Source organism: Oryza sativa, chromosome 1 (assembly GCF_034140825.1).
Source record: "Oryza sativa Japonica Group chromosome 1, ASM3414082v1".
Classification (NCBI taxonomy): domain Eukaryota; kingdom Viridiplantae; phylum Streptophyta; class Magnoliopsida; order Poales; family Poaceae; genus Oryza; species Oryza sativa.
In genome coordinates, this window is record NC_089035.1 from 30,675,730 (window position 1) to 30,699,355 (window position 23,626).

Consider the following 23,626-nt stretch of genomic DNA (forward strand, 5'->3'; position numbering starts at 1 on the left):
AAATTTTGGCACGATTTCTTATATATTTACCAAATTTGGCAACAAACTAAACATAGATATTTTTTTGGCAACTTTACTAAAAAATAGCATGGTTGAAAATGGCATCAAAGTGAACAGGCCCGAAACATACTCCTCCCTCTCATTTCAAGTGTAATTGTAGGTTTCCGTATCTAAGGTTTGACCATCCGTCTTATTTAAAAAATTTATGAGAAAATAAAAAAAGTCACGTATAAAGTACTATTTATATTTTATCATCTAATAACAATAAAAATACTAATCATAAAAAAATTCAGATAAGACAGACGGTCAAATATAGTACACGGAAACACACACCTGCACTTAAAAAGGGATAGAAGTAAATGGTAGGAAGTAGATGATTATTTATCACCTAAACTAGATAACTGCTTACTTCCGAAGTGAGCTGGTATTTGCTACTCCCTCCGTTTCATATTATATATCATTTAATTTTTTTATTAGTCAAACTTATTAAAGTTTAATTAAGTTTGTAACAAAATATAATAATATTTTTAATACAAAGTAAATATTATATTAAGTTATATTCAATATCAAATTTAATGGGACTAATTTGTTGTCGTAGATCTTCATGTTTTTTCTATAAGTTTGATCAAAGTTAAAGTTAAAGAAATTTAACTTAAAAAAAAGTCAAACGAACGGAGGGGGCAGTAATTCTAAGGTCTGACACATGCTATGAAAATCAGTGGCCAGTCTAACAGGACAAATTGTGCAGTCACAATGGAAAGTCTGAAACCGACATTGCAGGCGCCGTCAATGATGAATGAACAACTGTATTGCATATACTCCAGAGTTCTAGACCGCGGGTCTTGCAATCCACTTCTTCTTCTTTTTTTTCTTTTTCTTCTTTCCGACTCTTCCATCAAAGACTCTTGCAAATGCAGTTCAACATCGACAAGATAGCATGTGGCTAGCTTCCCTGCCTCACTGCACACCTTCTTCCAATCACAACACCCCACCATGGACACCTTCTTTTCTGCTGTTCTTGGTGATCTTCTCAGCAGGTCTGTATCCTTCCTGATCAACAGATACCACCAGCAACAGAAGGATGCCGAGGAGAATCAACAGCGGTTACACCGTGTGCTTCTGCGGATCGAAGCCACAGTCGAGGAGGCCGACCGGAGGTGCATCACAAACCAGGCGATGCTGCTGCAGCTCAGGATGCTGAGAGACGTGATGTACAGAGGCTATTACTTCCTCGATAGCTTCAGGTACCGAAACATCCAAGCACATGCTCAAGATGAGGTTGGTGATCACTCTCTTGGCCTGTCCCATTTCTGTCCATTAAAGCGTTTCTGCATCTCCACTAGAACATGGAAAATTCTGTCACAAGTTCTGGAGAAGAAAGAGCTGCAAGAGATGCTTGATCACCTGCAAGGCATAGTTTCAGACATGCAGGAGTTTGTTGTGCTTATGAGCAGCTACCCTCGTATGAGTCGCCAGCCTTATGGCAGCTACTTGTTGCTGGAAAACTGCATGTTTGGCCGCCAAATAGAGAAGGAGAGGATCATCAACTTCTTGCTAGAACCACATCGTCCTGCCGGTTCAAAAGGCATTGATGTGCTCCCAATAATTGGGCCTTGCAGAGTTGGGAAGACCACTCTTGTTGAGCATGTCTGCCATGATGAAATGGTTCGTAAATGCTTCTCTAAAATACTTATGTATGGCGCAGATAGTATTGAGTGTGGAGAATTGGTGCCTCTTACTGAAATCGGTGTAATCAAACATCGAAATCCTGCATCAACTGGACAATCACTTCTTATCATTGAACTTGTCAATGATATGGATAATGAAACATGGACAAGAATATTGCACAGACTGAGAGGAGACCACTCAACACCTGTGGGTAAGATCATCATAACAAGTCGATCAAACAAGGTAGCAACCTTTGGAACAACGGAAGCACTTCAACTAGATTTTCTCCCAGAAGAAGAGTTTTGGTATTTCTTCAAGACGATGGTATTTGGGAGCGCAAATCCTGAAGAAGAGCCGGAGCTAGCAGCCATATGTATGGAGATCGCTGCCTTGATGAATAGATCATTCATGGGAACATACATCATTGGTGACATACTCAGGTCTAATCTCAATCCTCAATTTTGGTACAAGTTTCTCGAATGCTTTAAATATTATACAGACATTCATATCCGTGAGCTAGGCGAACATCCAACTGAAACATATAAAAGGATAAGTGGACACACTTGCGTTTGGACGCCTGAAAATCGGTGTGTTACTGAAGCGACATATGCATTGACATACACTCTTTATCAAGCAAGTTCTGAAGATCTGAATGATCAGCCCATGGTGCTAGCAAGCGATGTTCTTGTTGGAAATGTTCAGCTTCAAGGGAAAGTTGATGTCCTGCAATGGCGATCGAAGATACCACCTTACTACTGCTACATGGCACATTTCGAGGTACTTGCACGGCCGCTGCATATGCCGCCTAAAAGGAAGCGATCCCGGTCACTGTCTGGACAGTTAGTTTGATCTGAAATCGTTGGGGTCACTAGAGTCTAGAGTTGGTTGATCCATATGGCACAGGAAACAGTATGGATGCCGTAACAACAACTGATAGTTTAGTTCAACAGAGAGTTTGCTCACATGTTTCCCCCGTTTTGACATTGTAAACTAAACTATTAGCTATGTACATCTCTTTGCATGGATGTAATGCCATCTTCCCTTATCTAATCTTCGTTCCAGATGGTTTTTTCAGTCGCATTCAAGTAATGAACCTTAATTTAACCGGTTTCGGCCTGTGCTTTATAAATAGCTTTGGCAGAAAAGACAAAACAGTCCCTCCAACGTATAAATAGTTGTGACTTCACGTTTTCATCGTCTTTAGTAAAATCAAGTCCACCACATAGAAACTCATATCATGCTCTACCATATTTTTTTTGCAGATAATCTCAATTTTAGTTTACTAATACATTCTAATAAAGGACAATCGTACTTGTTGAACTTATCCCTTGCAACTTAGATACCATGAGGTGGTCCTTGAAAAGTTTTTGAATAAGTAGAGGGAATTCGTAATCCTCTGGACGTAGAGCACTAGAGCGCGTGGGGCTTTGAAACCAAATACAATCTCCGTTTTTTAATAGATGACGCCGTTGACTTCCTGTCACACGTTTGACCATTCATCTTATTCAAAAAATTTACGTAATTATAATTTATTTCGTTGTGAGTTGTTTTATCACTCAAAGTATTTTAAGCGTGATTTATATCTTATACATTTGCATAAGTTTTTTTAATAAGACGAATGATCAAACATATATTTAAAAGTCAGCGGCGTCATCTATTAAAAAATGAAGGGAGTATATTACCCAAATGGAAGAGTCCCTCTTCAAAATAGGTCTAATAGATAAGCTATATAAGCGATATATTGATTTTCCTTTCCAACAATGGGCTTGATGTGATAGCATAAGCCTTTGTAGCAATCAAGACTAGTAAGTCCATTAATCCAAACAATTGTCCATGTACCAGTAGAAGATTTGGTAGCTATTGTAGCCTCTCCTTTGGGCGGAACCCCCCGTCTGAGGAGTTACTCGGAATGCTGTCGATCGGTGTCATTGGTTTCGTACTCTCGTCTCGGGTGTAGTAAGTCAATTTATAATTCTTGACACCAGCTTGAAATTTAACATTTTCTTTAGTTTCTGTTTCCGGTGACATACATCCATCCCACAGTTCATGAATTTATGCTATAGTTACATTTGAAAGTTTTTCTAAAAAAAAATATTGAAAGTTGTGTATAGCCCGGTTCCCCACCTTTTGGAACTATCTTGATACTTGCATGGGTTTGTTTTGAAGTGTTTTCAGAACATGTGCAGCTTCTTTATCTTATTTTGAGAAAAAAAAAAGGAAATTTGAGGCCTTGAGGGGGAAGCACTAGCAGAAGGACGGTATGACTATTCAGCCCGCTTAAGATTAAAAGCCCAACCTTAAAACTGGCCCATATATCTTGGGCTCTTCCCTTCCTGCCTCCCGTTGCAAGGCTCGGTTGGGTTCTCTGGCCGCGTCACAGGCTCATGGTGACGGCGTCAGGTCCGGCGATGGCCGCCGGGGAGATCTTCCGCCGGCGCGCCTCCACCATCCTCTGGCAGGTAGAGTTTCCTGCCGCACAAACTCGCCGGCCGCGCCGCTCGAGCTCGTCCGCGTATCCACGCCACCGCCGCCCGTGCTGCCCCTGGTTTGCTGCGCCGGATTAATCCTCGCTGCCTGACTTCCACGACGGCGCGATTGGTAGGGTAAATATCTTGGGTAGATAGATGCATATTGGGTGCTGGATTTCTTGTGATTTCAATGCTTTCATCGACTAGGCCGATACAATAGCTAGGGTTGGCTTTGGGCTTTGGCGCGGCCCTAAATGCGTTGCTCTCTAACTGTACTGAGTGCTATAGCACGCATCTATGAACCTTTCCCATTCTTGATGCCATGAATTGTTCTCTTCGACAAAGCCTCATTAAAATTATGTATGATCATGGCAAATCCGCCTTGTGCTCTTCCAAATGTTCCTATTCAACAGCTGAAATCAACAAGCACTCAGTTAGTCCTCAGTGACCCACGTGCCTTTGAAGAATTGTTGCATTTAGATAGCAGCCTGCCATCCAACTATTTCCATGGATCAACATCATAGCATTTGACTAACCTGCCTAATTGTCACAGGTCCCACTAGTTCTTGCAATAGGGCCTGAAATACCACTTTTACAATTCCCTTCACAACAGTTAACCATAGTGACATTTTTTTTGCCTGCACTTCTTGGTGATCTTATAAGCAGATCCATATCCTACATATTCCTCATTGATATATACTACTGGAATCAAGCAGCGGTGTGGAGGGAGAATCTGACATGGTTACATTGCGGCACTGCTGTCAATGGAAGCTTTCAAGCTGTGCTGGTTCCAGATGTTGGCTAATTCTAAGGTTTGACACGTCCTCTGCAAATCGTGGCCTCTTACAAGCCTTTTCATTGGCCACCTATGGCTAATTGTGCAGAAATCAACTGAGCCATCAATAAATGACCCACTGTGCAAAGCGTTCTGTGCATTGCACCTTGACAGCGGCCTTCCCATGCAATTCAGCAGCAACATGACAACTCTTTACTCCTTCTCGCTAGCTTTGTGTTTATAGAGTTGCATTTTACTGTTGAGTTGCCTTCCTGATTGATTTACCTTTTCTAAGCACAAGATATATCACTATGGATACCTTCTTTTCTGCAGTTCTTGGTGATCTTCTCGGCAGGTCCATATCCTTCATAGTTGACAGTTACTACCAGCAGCATCAGGGTGTGGAGGAGAATCTACAGAAGTTACACCATGTGCTGCTGCGGATCCAAGCCATCGTTGAGGAGGCGTCAAGTAGGCACATCACAAATCAAGCTATGCTGCTGCAACTTACGATGCTGAGCAATATGATGTACAGAGGCTACTACTTCCTTGATAATTTCAGGTACCGAATCGTTCGACCGCATGCTCAAGATGAGCTGGGTGATCGCTCTCTTGGCATGTCCCCTTTCAGTCCATTTAAGCGGTTGTGCTTCTCCACTAGAACACGGAAAATTGTATCTGAAGTTTTGGAGAGAAAAGAGCTGCAGAAGATGCTTGGTCACCTGGAAACCATTGTTTCTGACATGCAGGAGTTTGTTGTGTTTCTAAGCAGCTACCCTCGTATGGGTCGCCAGCCTTACTGCAGCTACTTGTTGCTAGAAAATTGCATGTTTGGCCGCCAAGCAGAACAAGAGAGGGTAATCAACTTCTTGCTAAAACCATGCCGCCCTGGTGCAGAAGGCTGTGATGTGCTTCCGATAATTGGCCCAGGCAGGGTTGGGAAGAGCACTCTTGTAGAGCATGTCTGTCGCGATGAAAGGGTACGTAAATACTTCTCTACAATTGTTTTCTACAGCCCAGATGGTATTGGGGGTGAATACCATGCGCTTCTTACAGACACCGTTGTAATCAAACATCAAAATCCTTCATCGACTGAACAATCATTGCTTGTCATTGAACTTTCCAATGATATGGATGATGAAACATGGAGAAGGATACTGCACAGATTGAGAAACCACATAACACCTGTGAGTAAGATCATAATAACAAGTCGATCAAAGAACATAGCAACTTTTGGAACAACAGGAGCACTTCAACTAGATTTTCTCCCAAAAGAAGCATTTTGGTACTTCTTCAAGACAATTGCATTCGGGAGCTCAAATCCTGAAGAGGAGCCGAAACTAGCAGCCGTATGTATGGAGATCGCCGTCCTGATGAATGGATCGTTCATTGGAGCACACGTCATTGGTGGAATACTCAGGTCAAATCTTAGTGCTCAATTCTGGTACACCTTTCTTGAATACTATAGATATTTCACAGGCTGGTATATCCACCTCCAAGGTGAACATCAGAGCGACATGTTTAAGAAAAGAAGTGGACTTACTTACATTTGGTCGTATAAAAATTGGTCTGCTGTGACGGCGACATTCCATCTTTATCAAATAAGTTCTGCGAATCTGAATGATCTGCCCGTGATACGAACAAGCGAACTTCTTACTAGAGATATTAAGCTTGAAGGGAAATTTGATGCCCTAGAATGGCGATCTAGTGTACCTCCTTACTACAGCTACATGGTGCATCACGAGGTACTTGCACGACCGCCAATTATTTTTCCTAAGAGGAAGCGATCCCGGCCGATCTAACAAGGGTTAGTTTGATCTAGAACTAGTTTTGAGACATACTCCGGAGTATCTCCATCAGTATGGCACAGGAAACAACCATGATGTTATAACAGCAATAGAGTAATAGACTGAGTTTAGCAATTTTGTTAATTCACTTCTTAGCAAGTTATTCTAGCAATTAGCATGGAGTTTCAACTATGTATTTTCCCTTTTTGACTGATATTATTAGCTGTGTCCATCTATGGTTGGAAGTTTACGATGTAACTAGCATGATGGCCCACGCAGATTGTGCGGCTAGCATACTTATACTCTCATATAATAGCATATATATGTATATGTATATATACACACACACACATACATACATATATATATATATATACACACACACATACATACATACATATATATATGTATATGTATATATATATAGGGCAGCGCTAAACTAACTAAAATGCTCCCCTCACATGCCTCCCTACCCACCCCCATTCCCACCCAGAAAAACCACCTTTCTCTCTCCTCCCCCACCCCCAACCGCTCCACACCCGCACCTTTCTGTTGCCACGTTCTTTTTTCTTAGTAAGTAAATTACTTACGGTAGTAAAAGACCTATAAGTAAATGAGTTACTAACACTACCGCACACCCAATTGATTTATGTTATTTTCCTTCCAACGTGGAACCATAAGTAAAAGAATTACTAGGAGATTACGTCCGCGCCCAATATTTTTTTCGTCAATAAGTTATTGGTTTTTGTTCACACTGGAGCCTCACTAAGTAAATCAATTACTCGTGAACATATTGTTAGATTAATTCGTTATTGTTGAGTAATAATTTTACTATCTAGTTAAATATAGTTAAATAGACTCAAGTATTTTTCACGGACACTTATTAGCACATGGTAAATGTTTTACAATAAGCCTACACGATATGAATACAATGAGAAATATGAGAATAGTAACTTTTTTACAATAAGCCTACACGGCATGAAACAATCATACGGTGTGAGTAAACATTTTACTCTATGACAATATAACATAGATCTAGAGACCGGCCGGTGGTTGGTGGCGGAGATGACTGGCGCTGGCTGGACATTGACGGCGTCGCGGCATGGAGGTGGTCGTTGCTGCTCCTCCATGGCACTGGCTAGCAACCGGATCTGAAAATGTACTTGGTTGTATTCACATGAGCATAATGTACTCTGCTATACCTGAAAATGAGAAAGCAAAAATTAAATCCGGACTATAGTGTTCTTGGGCTCGCCTTACTCCCAGCCTACAATTAAACATTGTGCTACTCAGCGGAATGAGAAAACAAATACCAAATCCAGAAATAAATCTATTTGGTCAAGATGATCGGAATAAATCATTCAGCTGCAAGGTTCATTTTCTAGATTTTCTAGTTCAACTGAGCCGAATGAATCATTCCGCTGCACTATATTACAGATGGGCAAATGGCACAGTTCTAGAAGGGTTAAAACTAGAGGGTGAGCATTTAAGTAAAACCAAATAGATCCGTCTAAAACAATGATAAATTCTCAGATCATGAATCATGACACATCAGTAAATAACATTTGAAAAATAGATTTTTTTCCTCCGTGATGCAAAACTGGGATAAAAAATGGCTCATTTTTTCCTTCGCATAAATAAATGGGAATCAAGGAGTTTTAATCCTTCACTGATAAAAAACGTTACCATCATCACGTTAATAGGTTGTAGATTATTTTATTCAAACACCTATGCTCTGTTGAACCACAAAATTTCAGAGAGCAGTTCAGAGAAAATCAATTGATATGCTCTGTTGAACCACAAAACTTCATAGAACTGCTACCGAATTGAGCTTCTAGAGTTTTCATTTATCAAACATATCAGAGAACCTGATGATGATGCTATTGGCAGTTTTCCAAATATTGCACGCACAAATATATCACTAAACAAATGAAATTCACATGGGAACACTTTTCTGAATATATTGCACAAACAACTCATGACTGAACAAATGAAAATTAAGATGAGAGCATGGTTCTTCATGCGTTGCAAAAAAAACCTCTGGTATCAGGGCTATTCACTCATGATGCTTGATCCAGCAAAAGCAGCAATCATCACAACAATACATAGAACCAAATTCACTAAGAATACATGATCATTTATGAAAATATGTCCAATTACAGCTATTTCTGAAAATGCAAGCTCTAACAGATAGCACCGGTGGTTTATACAAGTTTTGAGTTGTATAAATTTGAGATTACTGTCGAAATTCAAACATACACAGATCATATCAGCCATGACATCTTAATTTATGAATAACGCTAGCACAAGTGGCTTGGATAATTTCTGAATCATATAAATTTTGAACAGAACACATGAACATTGAGAATTTAGCAGGCTTATTACAAACTACAAAGATATAAAGGGGCAAATTTTTCATTTAATACCTTTATCGCTATTGATTTGTAATACTTGGTTACTGCTAAGCAAGGGAATAATATTAAGATGCTCTTAGAACAGCTCTGTTCAACTAGATCGAGACCACAAAAAGCCAAAAGCACAATAGTAACAAGCTCAGCTCAGAACTTCCATCGATCCAATAAAAAAAAGGAACTAACCAGCGCCGCTGAGGGTGCAGCAGCACCAAATCCCACCGTTCTCCAGTCAGGCCTGGCAGGACTAGTCGCTGGCGCCTACAGCAATGCGATCGACGAGCACTGTCTGTCCACGGGCAGTGGCGGACCTGCAAGCAGCAACCTACACCTCTGCCTGGGTCTCTGCTATGCTTCGACAGCCCAATGGTCGTCGATCCACCCCAGATCAGGCGAGTCCCGAGCCTACATTGACTGCATCCAGCGGGGGACGCCGGCGGCGGCTAGAGAGGGAGGTCGGAGTCATGGGAGAAGGCAGCACCAGTGAGCACGAAGCCTTCCCCGGATCAGCCGTTGCCCAGTCGTAGCCGCCGGATCTGGCACCACTCAACTCGCATGCCACGGGAGTTGGGAGCAGGTCCCGGTCGGGTCCGGCACGAGCAGTCTGCGCGCCCCGCCCATCACCTCCAAGACGCTCGCGCCCTACCCAGCGGCGCCGATGGCCTCGGCGAGCGCGGGCGGAATGGCGGCGAATGCGCCCGACTGGAGGAGCACGAAGCCTCTTCCCCCTCGCCTCCCCCATCCTCCACCGCCGCAAGCCGTCGCCGTCGCCGGCCACACCATTGCCGACTCCTCCGCTGGGCTCTCCTCCCGCCGCCACCGGGCCGCCGCCGCCGGATCCGGGAGGAGGACGGCCGCCCGCCGCTGTAGCCGTCGCCGTCGCAGGCCGTCGTCGTCGCCGGCCGCGCCCGCCGCTGCCGCAAGGCGTCGCCATCGCTGGCTACCGGAGGAAGCCCGAGCCAATAGCCGCACGCCGCCCACGCGCCTCGTCATCACCGGATTCACCGCCCGAACCTCCTCGTCTCCGAGCCGTGGCTGGGGGGGGGGGGGGGGGTGCTGGTCTGGGGTAAGGGGTAGAATGTGAAGGGGAGCATTTTAGTTCTACTTTCAATATTCCTTATTCTTTTAATCCGAAATTTTAATTATGTCTAAATTACATTCTATATAGACTCTTATACTTTTATTTTAATATTCCTTATTTTTTAAAATTTTTAATTTTAGATATTTATAAATTATATTTCTATATGGACTCTAACCTCTACTTTTGTTCTTTTTTTTAATTTCGAATTTCAATTATTTATAATTGTATACGTATATGGGCTCTAGCCTTCTATTTCAATATTCAATTTTTTTTAAAAAAATTCGAATTTCAGTTATTTTTAAATTATATTCCTATTTAAACTCTATTTTTCCTTTTTCTTCGATTAATATGAGAATTTTTAAGCCGTGAGAGCGAACATAGAGGCTCCTTTTTCTATCACTTTAATAATATCATCGAATAGTCCGATACAATAGCTGGATTTTTTGTGATTTCAGTGCTATCATCGAATGCCTTGTTCTCTAACTGTACCTGAGTGCTAGCACGCATATATGAAACTGTCCCATTCTTGATGCTATGAATTGTTCTCTTCGACAAAGCCTCATTAAAATTATGTATGATCATGGCAAATCGACCTTGTGTTCTTTTTTTTTTTTTGAATTTTCAACGCCGGGGGGGGGGAGCTTCCCCGCCTGAATTTACAGGGATGAAAGGGCAGAAGCGAAGCAACGCTTCCACTGCGAAACTATGGGACGTACATTACATTTCAATCGTTCTGACCAAAGGGATGCATCTTCAACACATCGGCGAAGGATCCGCTGGAGGGAGGGGGATTCTTTTCTGAAGACCACATTGTGTCGGTGATTCCAAAGACACCAAAAGCAAAGGAGGTAGAAGCACTTGAATTCTACCGTCGAGATTATCGGAGGCGGCTTGAGCTGAAATAGGAGTTGTGCTAAGGGGATATTCGGGTGAACTCGGATCACAGACCAGAAAGCTAAAGAAAGGGACAGTGTAAAAGGAGGTGATCTTCGTCTTCATCTTGGCAGAGGCACAGCTCGCATGCAGCAGTTGACAATATTGTTTTCTTGTAGAGGTTTGCGCAAGTGGGCAGCCTGTTTTTTTTCATGAGCTAGGCGAAGAATTGCACTCTTGGCAGAGCTGCATTGTTCCAGACGAAATCCCAGTTGGCACAATTAGGTAGATTGGAAGAGGAAAGGAATTGATATAGGGAGCTGGAGGAGAAGGTCTCTGAGTGGCCATTTGGGGAGTAGATCCGCTGATCCATACCACTTGAGAGCTCCAGTTGTTGGATGATATCCTGCACTTCTGCTAAGTCTTCTCGGGCGGCTGAAGAGAGACGAGGGGTGAGTCCCAGAGGGAGCCCCGCTTGCTTCACTTGGCGGACTGAGCAGTGTTGTCTAGTTGAGTGCGACAACAGAGCCGGAAAGGATTGGGAAAGAGGGGCGTTGCCATGCCAGACATCGAGCCAGAAGGATGATCTTCTCCCGTTTCTAATTATTACTCTGGTGATTCGCCTGTACTCGGGGAGCTTGTCTGCGATAGATTTCCAATGAGTGCCGAGGAGTCTGCTGGGTTGGAGGGCTTCGTCTCGGAATTGTTCCCAAATCCAATTAATCCATGCAGAGTTTTCCGTGTGGAGGGTGTGGATTTTTTCGTGTGTTCTTCAAAATGTTCCTAGTCAACAGCTGAAATCAACAAGCACTTAGTTAGTCCTAAGTGACCCACGTGCCTTTGAAGAATCGTTGCATTTAGATAGCAGCCTGCCATCCAACTATTTTCATGGATCAACATCATAGTAGTATTTGACGAGTGATGGTCCTCTGCAGTACTGCACATATAGTGCTGCCCACTGATATGTGAGTCCCACAGACCCTCGGGTCCACATGTCAGTCTGCAGTACTTGCATGTGCATGTGCACACGCAGAGGATCTGAATTGATATTTGACTAACCTGCCTGATTGTCACAGGTCCCACTAGCTCTTGCAATACGGCCTGAAATACCACTTTTACAACTCCCTTCACAACAGTTCACCATAGTGACTTTGTTTTTTTCCCCCTGCACTTCTTGGTGATCTTATCAGCAGATCCATATCCTACATATTCCTCATTGATATGTACTACTGGAATCAAGCAGCGTTGTGGAAGGAGAATTTGACATGGTTACATTGCGGCACTGCTGTCAATGGAAGCTTTCAAGCTGTGCTGGTTCCAGATGTTGGCTAATTCTAAGGTTTGACGCATGCTCTTAAAATCGTTGCCTCTTACAAGCCTTTTCACTGGCCACCTATGGCTAATTGTGCAGAAATCAACTGAGCCATCAATAAATGACCCACTGTGCAAAGCGTTCCGTGCATTGCACCTAGACAGCGGCCTTACGATGCAATTCAGCTACATGACAACTCTTTACTCCTCGCTAGCTTTGTGTTTTCAGAGTTGGCATTTTGCTGTTGAGTTGCATTCCTGATTGCTTTGCCTTTTCTAAGCACAAGATATATCACTATGGATACCTTCTTTTCTGCAGTTCTTGGTGATCTTCTCAGCAGGTCCATATCCTTCATGGTTGACAGTTACTACCAGAAGCATCAGGGTGTTGAGGAGAATCTACAATGCTTACATCGCTTGCTGCTCCGGATCCAAGCCATCGTTGAGGAGGCTGACAGTAGGCACATCACAAATCAAGCTATGCTGCTGCAACTTAGAATGCTGAGCAATATGATGTACAGGGGCTACTACTTCCTTGATAATTTCAGGTGCCGAATCGTTCAAGCGCATGCTCAAGATGAGGTGCGTGATCACTCTCTTGCCCTGTCCTCTTTCAATCCATTAAAGCAGTTTTGCTTCTCCACTACAACAAGGAAAATGGTATCTGAAGTTTCGGAGAGAAAAGAGCTGCATAAGATGCTTGGTCACCTGGAAAGCATTGTTTCAGACATGCAGGAGTTTGTTGTGTTTGTGAGCAGCTACCCTCGTATGAGTCGACAACCTTATTGCAGCTACTTGTTGCTAGAGAACTGCATGTTTGGTCGCCAAGAAGAACAGGAAAGGGTCATCAACTTCCTGCTAGCACGACATCCTCCCGGCGGTGAAGAAGTTATTGATGTGCTTCCGATAATTGGCCCAGGCAGGGTTGGGAAGAGCACTCTTGTTGAGCATGTCTGCCATGATGAAAGGGTGCGTAAATACTTCTCTACAATTGTTTTCTATGGCCTTGGTAGCATTGAGAATAATGGAGACATGGCGTTTCTTCCAGATACCGGCGCAGTCAAATATCGAAATCCTGTCTCAGGCAAACAGTCATTAGCTATCATTGAACTTGTTGATGAGATGGATGATGAAACATGGAAGAAGATATTGCACAGCCTTAGAGGAGACCACATAGCACCTGTGAGTAAGATCATAATAATGAGCCGATCAAACAAGATAGAATTGTTTGGAACAACAAAGGCACTCCAATTAGATTTTCTCCCAAAAGAAGTTTTTTGGTATTTCTTCAAGACGATTGCATTTGGGAGCACAAGTCCTGTAGAGGAGCCTAAGCTAGCATCCATATGTATGGACATCGCGGCTTTGGTGAATAGATCATTCATTGGATTAAACGTCCATGGGAGCATACTAAGATCTAATATATGTGCTCAATTCTGGTACAGTTATCTCAAACGTCTGAAATATTACACAGACAAGCATGTCCGTCTGTTTGGTGAACACCCAAGAGACACAAATAAAAATAACGGTGGACTTACTTACGTTTGGATGCATAAAAACAAACATGGCTGCAGTGGCCTAGCGACATACAAACTTTATCAAGCAAGTTCTATAAGTCAAAATAATCTACCAACGATACGATCAATTGATATGGTTTCTCGAAATGTTAAGCCTCGAGCGAAATATGAAGTCTTGGAATGGCAATCCAGCATACCTCCATACTATAGCTACATCGCGCAATACGAGATACTTGCACAACCGAAACTCATGCTACCTCCTAAAAGGAAGCGATCCGGGGCGCTCTCAGAAGAGTTAGTTTGATCTGGAATGGAATTGGTGTTGTCAAACTGTATTGTAGGTCCATCCATATGGCAAAGCAAACAATTTGGATGCTATAACATCAACAGTTTAGCAAATATGTTAGTCCATTCTTATCCAGTTATTTTAACTTGTTGTTTGCCCCATGTTTTCCCCCCTTTTGATGATGTAAACTTACAACAGTTATGTACATCCCTCTGCAGGAATGCTGTGTCATCTTCCGTTATCCGATCTTTTAATCATATGGTTTTGTTTTCTTTTCTGAAGGTTGGATGTACCTTTTTCGCTTTATACATTTCTAAAAATTTATAAAAGTTGAATCTGCATATCTCTATATTACCCCCTCTGTCTGAATAACATTGTCAACTATTGACATCTCACTCACTGCAAATTATATTTGAACAATTAGATTTTGATGAATGGAACTTGCATGGTTATATTTGAACAGGAGCAACAAGAATGCCTCCTGTTTGGTGAGCATTTGAGCTCAGGGGAGGGCCTCAGGCTGAGCCCACAGCACTGGGCTCCTGGAGCGCACCATGGTTGTGCCTGAGCTTAGCCGTCTCACATGCATCTCGAACAAACACAAAGCAGTGATAACAAACAGTTAAACATGCAGGGAATAGCAATCTTCAACAAAATGGTAAAAGCTAGCCTACAAATTTAGAGGCTAATTCTGAGTACAAGCAACTTCGGTATACAAAGTAGAGAAACAGGATGAAAGAAAACCACATGCAACACACCGTTACTTGCTCTGATTAACTATGACATGATTCAAATCCGGGCAAAATTTAAAGGTGACGCCAGTAAAAACAATGCTTATAATGCTCTTATACCGTTCACATCCTTGACTTTTCTTTTCTTTTTTTTTTTGTGAAAGAAAACATCCTTGACTTCCCACCAAGGATTATATTGCCTTTGTCCTTCAGTAGGCTTCAAGAGCTAATTGATGCTCACATGTTAGAACAAAGTTCACCAGACTGAACACATTTTTTTCAAAAAGAGAGAGAGAGAGAGAGAGAGAGAGTTAGAGAGAGAGTTAGAATCATTCACAAAATCTATAGTTCACCAACAAAACAATTATACCCAGGCGCTCTCAGAAGGGTTAGTTTGATTTGAAATCAGGGGGTGTTTAGATCCAGGAGTGTAAAGTTTTGGCGTGTCACATCGGATATTATATAGGGTGTCGCATAGGGTGTTTGGACACTAATAAAAAAATAATTACAGAATTCGTCAGTAAACTGTGAGACGAATTTATTAAGCCTAATTAATCCATTATTAGCAAATGTTTATTGTAGCACCATGTTGTCAAATCATGGAGCAATTAGGCTTAAAAGATTCGTTTCGCAAATTTATTATTTAATACTTCATGCAAGTGTTAAAACGTTCGATGTGACAGGGTGTAAAATTTTGGGGTGGAATGTGAACAGGGTCTCAGTGTTGGTATTGTCAAGATCCAGAGTAGGTCCATCATATGGCACAACAAAACAATACGATACCGTAATGGCAACAGACAAGGGTCAAGTAATTTGATTGATTCACTTCTTACTTCTTATAGCTAATGTTTTAGCTATTAGCATGGAGTCTCCCACTTTTCGAATTTGCGCTACTATTGTACATTGCGGCCGTGTTTAGATCTAAAGTTTTTCTTCAAACTTCCAACTTTTCCATCACATCAAAACTTTCCTACACACAAACTTTTAACTTTTCCGTCACATCGTTCCAATTTTAATCAAACTTCTAATTTTGGCGGGAACTAAACACAGCCTGCATCTAGGACGGAGTACAAGTTGGCCGTGTTTAGTTCCAAAGTTTTTTTTCAAACTTCCAACTTTTCCATCACATCCAAACTTTTCTAGATACATAAACTTCCAACTTTTCCATCACATCGTTCCAATTTCAACCAAATTTTCTGTCACATCGTTCCAATTTCTACCGAATTTTCAATTTTGTGTTAACTAAACACGACCGTAGGTGTGATCTAAAAATATATAGCAAGCTAGAAGGTCTCTGTTACGGACCATGTTTTTATGTTGGCTTTTGTAACTTGAGCAGAGCATGCTTCTTCCTGTTTAGTTCAAGATTTCCTGTTTGGGTCATAAACCAGCAGTTCGTACGGCTGTGTTTAGTTCACACCAAAATTGAAAATTTAGTTGAAATTAAAACGATGTGATAAAAAAGTTGAAAGTTTGTGTAAGAACATTTTGATTTGATGAAAAGGTTATAAGTTTGAAGAATTATTTTGAAACTAAACACGCCGTACCACCAGACACCCCAGACACCCAATTCTGACTAGCTCGTGCAATTGCGGAAGAGAACGGACCATTCTGCAGTTTGTCCTTGAGCTCAGGCTGTGTCCATAGCTCTGGGCTCCTGGAGCGCACCATGGTTGTACGCTGAGGTCTCACACAGCGTAGGACATCATCACACGCAAACACAAGCCAGCGGCAACAGCAGCTAATAAACATGCAAGGAATGCAGATTTTTAACAAAATGGTAAAAGCTAGCCTACAAAATTAGAGGCTAATTCTGACAAGCAACTCCGGTATACAAAGTAGACCAACACACGATGGAAAAAAGGCACAGGCAACACCATTATTTGTTCCGATTAACCGTGACAATATGATTCAACTGCGGGCAAAATTTAAAGGTGACACCAGTAAAAACAATGCTGCGATGCTCTTAGACCGTTCACGCACGCGGCTTCCCACCAAGGGTTGGGAACTGAGCCTGATCTTCAATGGATGGTGCAGATGTAGAATATGGGCCACGTTGGTAACCACCACCATATCCACGACCGCCACGATCTCCACGCCCCCTTCCACGACCACGGCCGCCATAGTACCTTTCTCCTTCCGCAGGCTTCAGGAACTCATTGATGCTCACAGACTGGAACAAAATTTAACAGATTAGAAACCTGAGTTTTTTTTTCCAAGATAAATTGAGTTGCTATCAATCGCAAAATCTAGGAATATCCAATAATTACACCATAGGCTTGTTTGAAAATTTATTAGTAGTCATTTTACCAAGGCATCCCCATGTTCTTCCAAACAGATGTCTTATTATCATATCCATCTACCCAACACTCACAACCAAAACGAATGTGTACAAGAACCTCAAATTTACAAGATTTTGGCATCCAGACTGACCTACGAAGAATGTGTAAAGGTCTGCCAATTACTACGTATGTAAGTTAAAATACCTTCTTGGCACGCTCATCGCGCTCAGCATTTTCCTTCTTCTTATCCTTGTCAGAACCCTAAGAAAATGGTACATTTAATCAAAAAAAAATTCTAGAATCAGACAACTGTAGGGATTGAAATAGAGCACACTGAGAAATATACCAGCTTAATGAAAATTTCATCATTTCCTTTCTTGGTAGAAAGTGGCTGCATAGACTGCAGGTCCTTATCGACCTCAACCTTCCTCTCTTCAGCCTTGAAAGCAAGAAGAGCTTTCCGCTTTTCCTCCCTTAATTTCTCAAACTCCTCAAGAGTCATCTCCTAGATAGTAGAATATAATAACATTGGGAGGTCAGTGCTGATCTTATTATACAGCAAATGCATTAGCAGAAGCAATAATCACAATTAAATTCACTGGGAAAACCAGAAAAGTGTAATAGCTGTTCAAAGCTTTCAATGTAACTATATATAGCTTGTTCCATGGGCTGAACAGATAGAGCATAGCAACCAAGTTCAAGAAATAAGCGGTAACAATAAGGTAGCAACATTACTAGCAAAGTAAATTAGTTCTAGAAAAATGCACAGGAAAAAATGACAGTAAGATGAAATCACCACATCATAATACACAACTACCAATCTACCATACATCTACTGGGTGTGTTAATACAAAACATTACCAGCAAATTGGCTTCAAGCAAGATGTATAGACAAAACAGTGTAGTAAGATAAAACGTCTATATTCTGGAACCCATAATACCGCACATCAAAAGTGTACACAAACACTTTTATCCCATTGTATTACACGCAAATTGATTAAGAATGCTGTGGTTGAAATTAAGTATCGCTTGAGTTGAAAAATATACAGTCCATCAGCCCAGCACAATCCTGTTAACATGATATGTGAACATGCATGTGCAGATAGTAGTTAACTTGGGTTGATAACTCATGTGTAAACCCAACCACCAACTGAATTTGCAACTACTTGTCACATCCAGGGTGATGGAATTGCATCATTTTGACAGTAGAAAAGTATCATATAGTAAGCAATATGATGGCGACATGCCAAATAATACCAGCAACACAGAACAACAATAGACTCGTAAAAGTGACGTAGCAAAAATAGTTCCAAAATGTACTATTAGACACACAAGAATAAATTTTTTATTTCAGCAAACCTCTAAAATAGCAGTGCAGTTTCCTCAATTTAGACAGAGTAGAGAACAGATGAAAATCATTACCTTATCCTCTTCCTTCTCTTCTTCCTCATTTGCAGCACCCTCCTTGTTATCCTTCTCTCCAGTTGGAGCATCATCCTGCTCACCCTGTTTCTCAGCAATAGGAGCACTCTCCTCAACCTTCAAGGCTTCCTCAGTCTCCCTACATACCAAGAATAACACTATGAGTTATCTGTGCCTTCACTATCCAAGACAAGAGGCATCATAAACAGATAAAATTCCCCTACTGTGCAAGAGCCTCATCAGTAGCAGTTCCCCAGTTCCCACGCCCTGCACCATCACGCTTCATCTCATAACCACGGCCAGTACCACTGTGGCGCTCATAATTTCTCCGGGGCGGCCTCTCAGAATCATCCCCATATTCACCATTTCGGTAGCCACCACGCCTACCTCCATGGAATGGAGCTCGAGGGCCTCTCTCCCTGTCACCTTCTCCACCAGCAGCAACAGCCCCATCTCCATAGCCTCCACCGTAACCACCCTGGTAGCCATTGGCATTGTCTCCACCAAAATCACGGTTCTGGCCATATCCCCGTCCACCTCTGCCACGGCCACGCTCACCACGGCCAAATCCTCCACGTGATGGTGCACCACCACCCCGTGCCTCCCGCGCTGAAACAAATACAATTCAGGCGCTGAAATCAGAACCAGTGGTGTTTGCAGGAATAAATTCTAAAAACTGATCGAAGATTCGAACAGCAGGTTTTAAGAGGGGAATAAATTCTACTTTCCAGCAATGCAAAGCTCACGCCTTTACAGATCATAGCAACAAAGTTTACAGCCGACATGTTCCTAACTCCAAGATTGAGCAAAAAGAACTACAAGAATAATCTCCTAGCAAGTAGCAACATACAATCCAATCACAACCACTAAACCATAGTAAAAAAAAACTCATCATACAAAACTAAGTATCATTCAGTATAAACATCTCACGACGAATATCAGATCTAAACACTCCGCGGCAACCACAACTCACCAGCCTGGGTGGGGGGAGCGGGCTTGGTGGGGAACTTGGCGGCGGCCGACGCGGCCTGGGCCGCCTTCCCAGCGGGCGCCGCCGCGGCGGCGGCGGCCTTCTTCGCCTCGGCCTTCTGCGCCGCGGCCGCGGCCGCGGCCAGCAGCTGCGAGGGGTCGTCGTTGTCGTCCGCACCGAGGATGTCGAACATGTTGAGGGTCGCCATGGCGAGACGCGGGGGGGGGGGGGGGGGGGGGGGCGGCGCCGGAGAGAGAGAGAGAGGAGAGGCTGCGGTAGGTTCACGGAGCTACTCGACGCGCGCGGATGATGGGAGTCGATTGCTAGCAGCTGTGCCGGATTGGTTGCAGCGCCATTAGAATACGGGGAGGGGAAGGGTAGGGTTTTGGGTGGCGGCGGCGGCGAGGGGTTGGAGACGAAAGGAGTAGTGGGGGGAGGGGGGAGTGTGTGAGGAGGAGAAACCCTAGCCGCGAGCTCATATCCTTCGTGTCGGATTAGTGGATTTATTTTTTTACTTTTTTTTTCTCGGAGGTGATGAAATTACCGTATTAGCCTTGAGCCCAGCGACTATTTGCTGAGCTGGGTTTTGGGTGACGTTAGCCACGCGGGAGGTTGAAGGGGTAGTTTGGGGATTTCCTTGGGTGGGGTGGTCTCGAGAGGTGTGAAGGCGCTCGTGGATTTAGGAATCTGGCAATCTGGACCGATGGGGTTGGGGAATGCGGATCGGACGGCTGAGATTCGCTGGTAGGAGCAAAATGGGCTCCCCTGCTGCCACGCTGCCGGAACAATTCGATCATTTCCAATCTCAGCCGTCCGATTATTCGATCCCTTCAAAAATGGCTGCCACTAATGCATGGTACGCCACCTCTCCAAAAAAGACCCAGATCGGTCGAACCACTGCTTTCGATATCTCGATCGAACCTTCAACCCTTTACACCTTTGCATCCATCGTGTTACACTGTCACTTCTCTAACATTCTTCTCGTTGTTAGTAAATTTAAATCACGGTTTATACGACATTCTCTCTCTGTCAAAAAAAAACAACCTAGGTTACCTTTCTTTTTTACGGATGGAGTAGTATTTAGAACCTCTTTTATTTGTATGAAAATATAAGAATTTTGAAGGATTTCAGTTCTATAAAAAAAATCCTATAAAAACCTTTGGAGCAATGATTAAATCATATCTTATCTTTTGAAATTCATATGGAATGATATAGATCCAACCTCTTACAAAAATTTCCTTTGAGTATATTCTCTCGTTCAATTTATGTGTTTTTCCTGTAATACAATCTAATGGCCATTCATGTGTTTTGTAATTCTCTGTTTTATATTTACTTGTCAGAATCATATATTTTTCTTATTCCTCTATTTTTTTCCATTCATGCGATTCAAATGAGTCCTTACTCTTCTCATTATTAGACACTAAGAGCAAGGTCAATAGTATAGCCAACTACTGACTCCAAAACATCTATAGCCAATCTAATAGCCTATTCATACAATAGTTAACTATAAAAATATACTACACCATTAATACACGGTCCCATCTCTCATACACACATAACATCTTGGAGTTCGTGTTGCAGCCGGCTACAAATTTGTAGCCCGCTTTCTTCTCTCTCTTCTCTTTTCTTCTCGATATATAGTTACAGCCGGCTTATAGCCTGCTATTGTACCTGCTCTAAATCATAGTCACAATGGCTGCTACTTCAGTCAAATCTTGAAGAAATTCCTATATAGCGCCACTCATGGGAATTTCCTTCAGTCAAGTCTTCTCATTATTAGTTACACTACTTTGCTAGACAATTCTCGGATGCCTACTCCCTCCGTTCCAAAATAACTCAACCTAAATGATGTGACCCACCACTCATGAAAAGCAACAAAACCATCAGCTCACAAGTGCAAATAGCATGAGGTCCTCCAACTACCATGATCATTCACGTCTCAATTGATGGTCGCTGCAATTTGAAAAAAGGATGGACAAATTTTGCATCAGATAATGATATATATATCGACCCAGTTTGCATCTTCCACTTCTACAAGATGAATCACGTGCAAGTAACAATTGATGTTCTGTGATGAGCATATCAATACCTAAACCTATGCTGTGATCGCCCTTTTGTTAGCATTGAACTGTAATATATACTTCTATAGAAATGAACCGCTTATGCTCTCTGTTACAACTCCTATGATAACTAGTGAAACCCCGCGCATTGCTGCGGGAATTTAGTATGATAACAATAAAAAAAATAACATGTAAGATAGCTAGATAACATCAGATTAATTAAGTAAATTAATATGGTTTATGATAATTTAAATTTAAATAGTATGTAGAATGGTGATTTAAACGTAAAAAGTAAGATGGTATGACTTTATGGAAGAAGAAAAGTAGGGAGATAGTTTGGACCGTAGATTAATCATCTAAAGGCTAAAAACAATTGATGTGATATGACTTAATTAGAGGAAAAAAGGAGAAAAATAATTTGGACCATAGATTAATCATTTAAGCACTAACTAAATGAGGATGAACTATATAAATATATAGGATATCATAAAACATAATAAAAATATACATTGAAACATTATGTGAACTATGTTGGATGATAATTTAGCATGCTTGTATTTGAAAAGCTCTTAAATTATAAAAACTATAAAGATATAGCATGTTTACATGATGTTTAAATGTGATGATTGTTAGTGAATAATAATGTGGCATCTTGTTAATTATTGGATGATGATGTAATATTTTTACATGTTAAGCTTAAGTAGTTAGTGAGGGATAACTTTATAGTAAGATAGGATTACCTTTACATCTTTGGTGCTTATGCTATGTACTGAACTCTCTTGTACGTATAAAATACCATCTATGCGTGTAACTTTCGGTAAAGACCATTAACTATTAGTAGACATAATATAATATTAATTTCTTTTACATTTATCTGCTTTTCTTGCTTTCTGACTCTATTTCCAATCCAACTGCATATAGGCGGCGCGCCCCAGGCTCTAGTGTTCATTTAGGTGCGAACTGATCCTGGCTGTGGAAGCCTGGATTTTAGCGTAGTTTGTTACAACAGTTAATATCACATGCGGTTGCAAGCCTTCCGATTAAATGATTAATGGACAAGATGTTAAATCATCCATATGTGGAAGGAGAGACTGACGAGTGTGTCCCACACCGATTTTCACCTAGAATTACCATGTTGGTATGCCACGTAGACAAAAATGATAAATAGTTAAGATATCACCTCTTAAAAAGGGCAAAAAAAAATTAAGTGCAAGTGTAAGAGGGGCATTTAAATAGTGACGAATAGTTAAATTTCCGTTTAGTAAAAGAGGACGGTTTTGTGTTAAAAAGCTTATTTCTATCAAAAAAATAAGGTTAGTTATCTGATCTATCTCTTAGATTCTCTGGGTACTCATGGAGCATCTCCAGCAGTCTCTCCAAATCTCTCCAAATCTAGCTCTCCAAATATCTATTTGGCCAACTCTTCATTTAATTTGGCAAGTCAAACTCTTATTTACTCCAACAGCCTCTCCATCTATCATCCCTATTACAAGTCTATGACAAATAGGATCCATATGTCACTCAACAAACCTTCTTCAATCTTGTTTTTTTCCCACCCATACTACATCTCCCTTTTCTCTCCCGTGCTACTGCCCCTTCCTCACGCCCCTACCTCGGTACGGCGCCAGCGGACGGCGCCCCTACCTCGGTGCGGCGACGGCGACGACGACTTGCGTGCCGACCGGCGGAGGCGGGGTGACAGGTGGAAGCGGGCCGACGGGCGGAAGCGAGGCCGCGGGGCAGGCGGAGGCGGGGCGACGACGGTGGCGAGCGAAGGCCGGCGCGGCCTTCAACGAGCGGAGGCGGCGGGCTGCGGCGAGCGAAGGCCGCGGCGGGGCGGGCGGAGGCGGGACGACGGCTCTGGCAAGCGAGGGCCACGATTGCGACGAGCGGAGGAGGCGGGGAGAGGCGGGGCTGCGGCTGCGGCGAGCGAAAGGCGCGGCTGCAGCGAGCGGCGGGGCAGACGGAGGCCGACGGCTGCAGC

At 42.4% G+C, this 23,626-nt stretch overlaps 4 protein-coding genes and 2 pseudogenes across 7 annotated transcripts; 3 read left to right on the top strand and 3 right to left on the bottom strand.

The window, feature by feature from the left end:
* Window positions 1-907: 907 nt before the first annotated feature.
* LOC4324658 (putative disease resistance RPP13-like protein 1) lies at window positions 908-2,718 on the top strand. The gene has a single exon (XM_015765590.3). The coding sequence runs from the start codon at window positions 994-996 to the stop codon at window positions 2,515-2,517; it is 1,524 nt and encodes a 507-aa protein (XP_015621076.1). The 5' UTR covers window positions 908-993; the 3' UTR covers window positions 2,518-2,718.
* LOC112936563 (ribulose bisphosphate carboxylase large chain-like) lies at window positions 2,715-3,819 on the bottom strand (annotated as a pseudogene).
* A 194-nt stretch (window positions 3,820-4,013) lies between these two features.
* LOC9269167 (putative disease resistance protein RGA3) lies at window positions 4,014-6,994 on the top strand. Of its 3 annotated transcripts, none has more exons than XM_015765595.3 (2): window positions 4,014-4,948; window positions 5,245-6,994. In XM_015765595.3, the coding sequence occupies exon 2, from the start codon at window positions 5,406-5,408 to the stop codon at window positions 6,711-6,713; it is 1,308 nt and encodes a 435-aa protein (XP_015621081.1). In that variant the 5' UTR covers window positions 4,014-4,948; window positions 5,245-5,405; the 3' UTR covers window positions 6,714-6,994. The 3 variants fall into 3 exon arrangements, with proteins under 3 accessions (XP_015621081.1, XP_015621078.1, XP_015621080.1); XM_015765592.3 differs by having other exon boundaries at window positions 4,014-4,266; XM_015765594.3 differs by having other exon boundaries at window positions 4,014-4,127.
* A 2,352-nt stretch (window positions 6,995-9,346) lies between these two features.
* Window positions 9,347-10,146, bottom strand: LOC4324659 (uncharacterized; annotated as a pseudogene).
* Window positions 10,147-11,735: 1,589 nt separating this feature from the next.
* LOC4324660 (putative disease resistance protein RGA3) lies at window positions 11,736-14,398 on the top strand. 2 transcript variants are annotated; one of them, XM_015789064.3, is made up of 2 exons: window positions 11,736-12,402; window positions 12,694-14,398. In XM_015789064.3, the coding sequence occupies exon 2, from the start codon at window positions 12,729-12,731 to the stop codon at window positions 14,193-14,195; it is 1,467 nt and encodes a 488-aa protein (XP_015644550.1). In that variant the 5' UTR covers window positions 11,736-12,402; window positions 12,694-12,728; the 3' UTR covers window positions 14,196-14,398. The 2 variants fall into 2 exon arrangements, with proteins under 2 accessions (XP_015644550.1, XP_066166186.1); XM_066310089.1 differs by having other exon boundaries at window positions 11,736-14,398.
* A 2,366-nt stretch (window positions 14,399-16,764) lies between these two features.
* Window positions 16,765-19,976, bottom strand: LOC4324661 (RGG repeats nuclear RNA binding protein A). Its single transcript, XM_015766580.3, has 6 exons — window positions 19,586-19,976; window positions 18,837-19,221; window positions 18,613-18,751; window positions 17,537-17,695; window positions 17,395-17,451; window positions 16,765-17,081 (listed from the first exon to the last, which is right to left on the bottom strand). The coding sequence occupies exons 1-6, from the start codon at window positions 19,788-19,790 to the stop codon at window positions 16,884-16,886; spliced, it is 1,143 nt and encodes a 380-aa protein (XP_015622066.1). The 5' UTR covers window positions 19,791-19,976; the 3' UTR covers window positions 16,765-16,883.
* Between the last annotated feature and the right edge of the window lie 3,650 nt (window positions 19,977-23,626).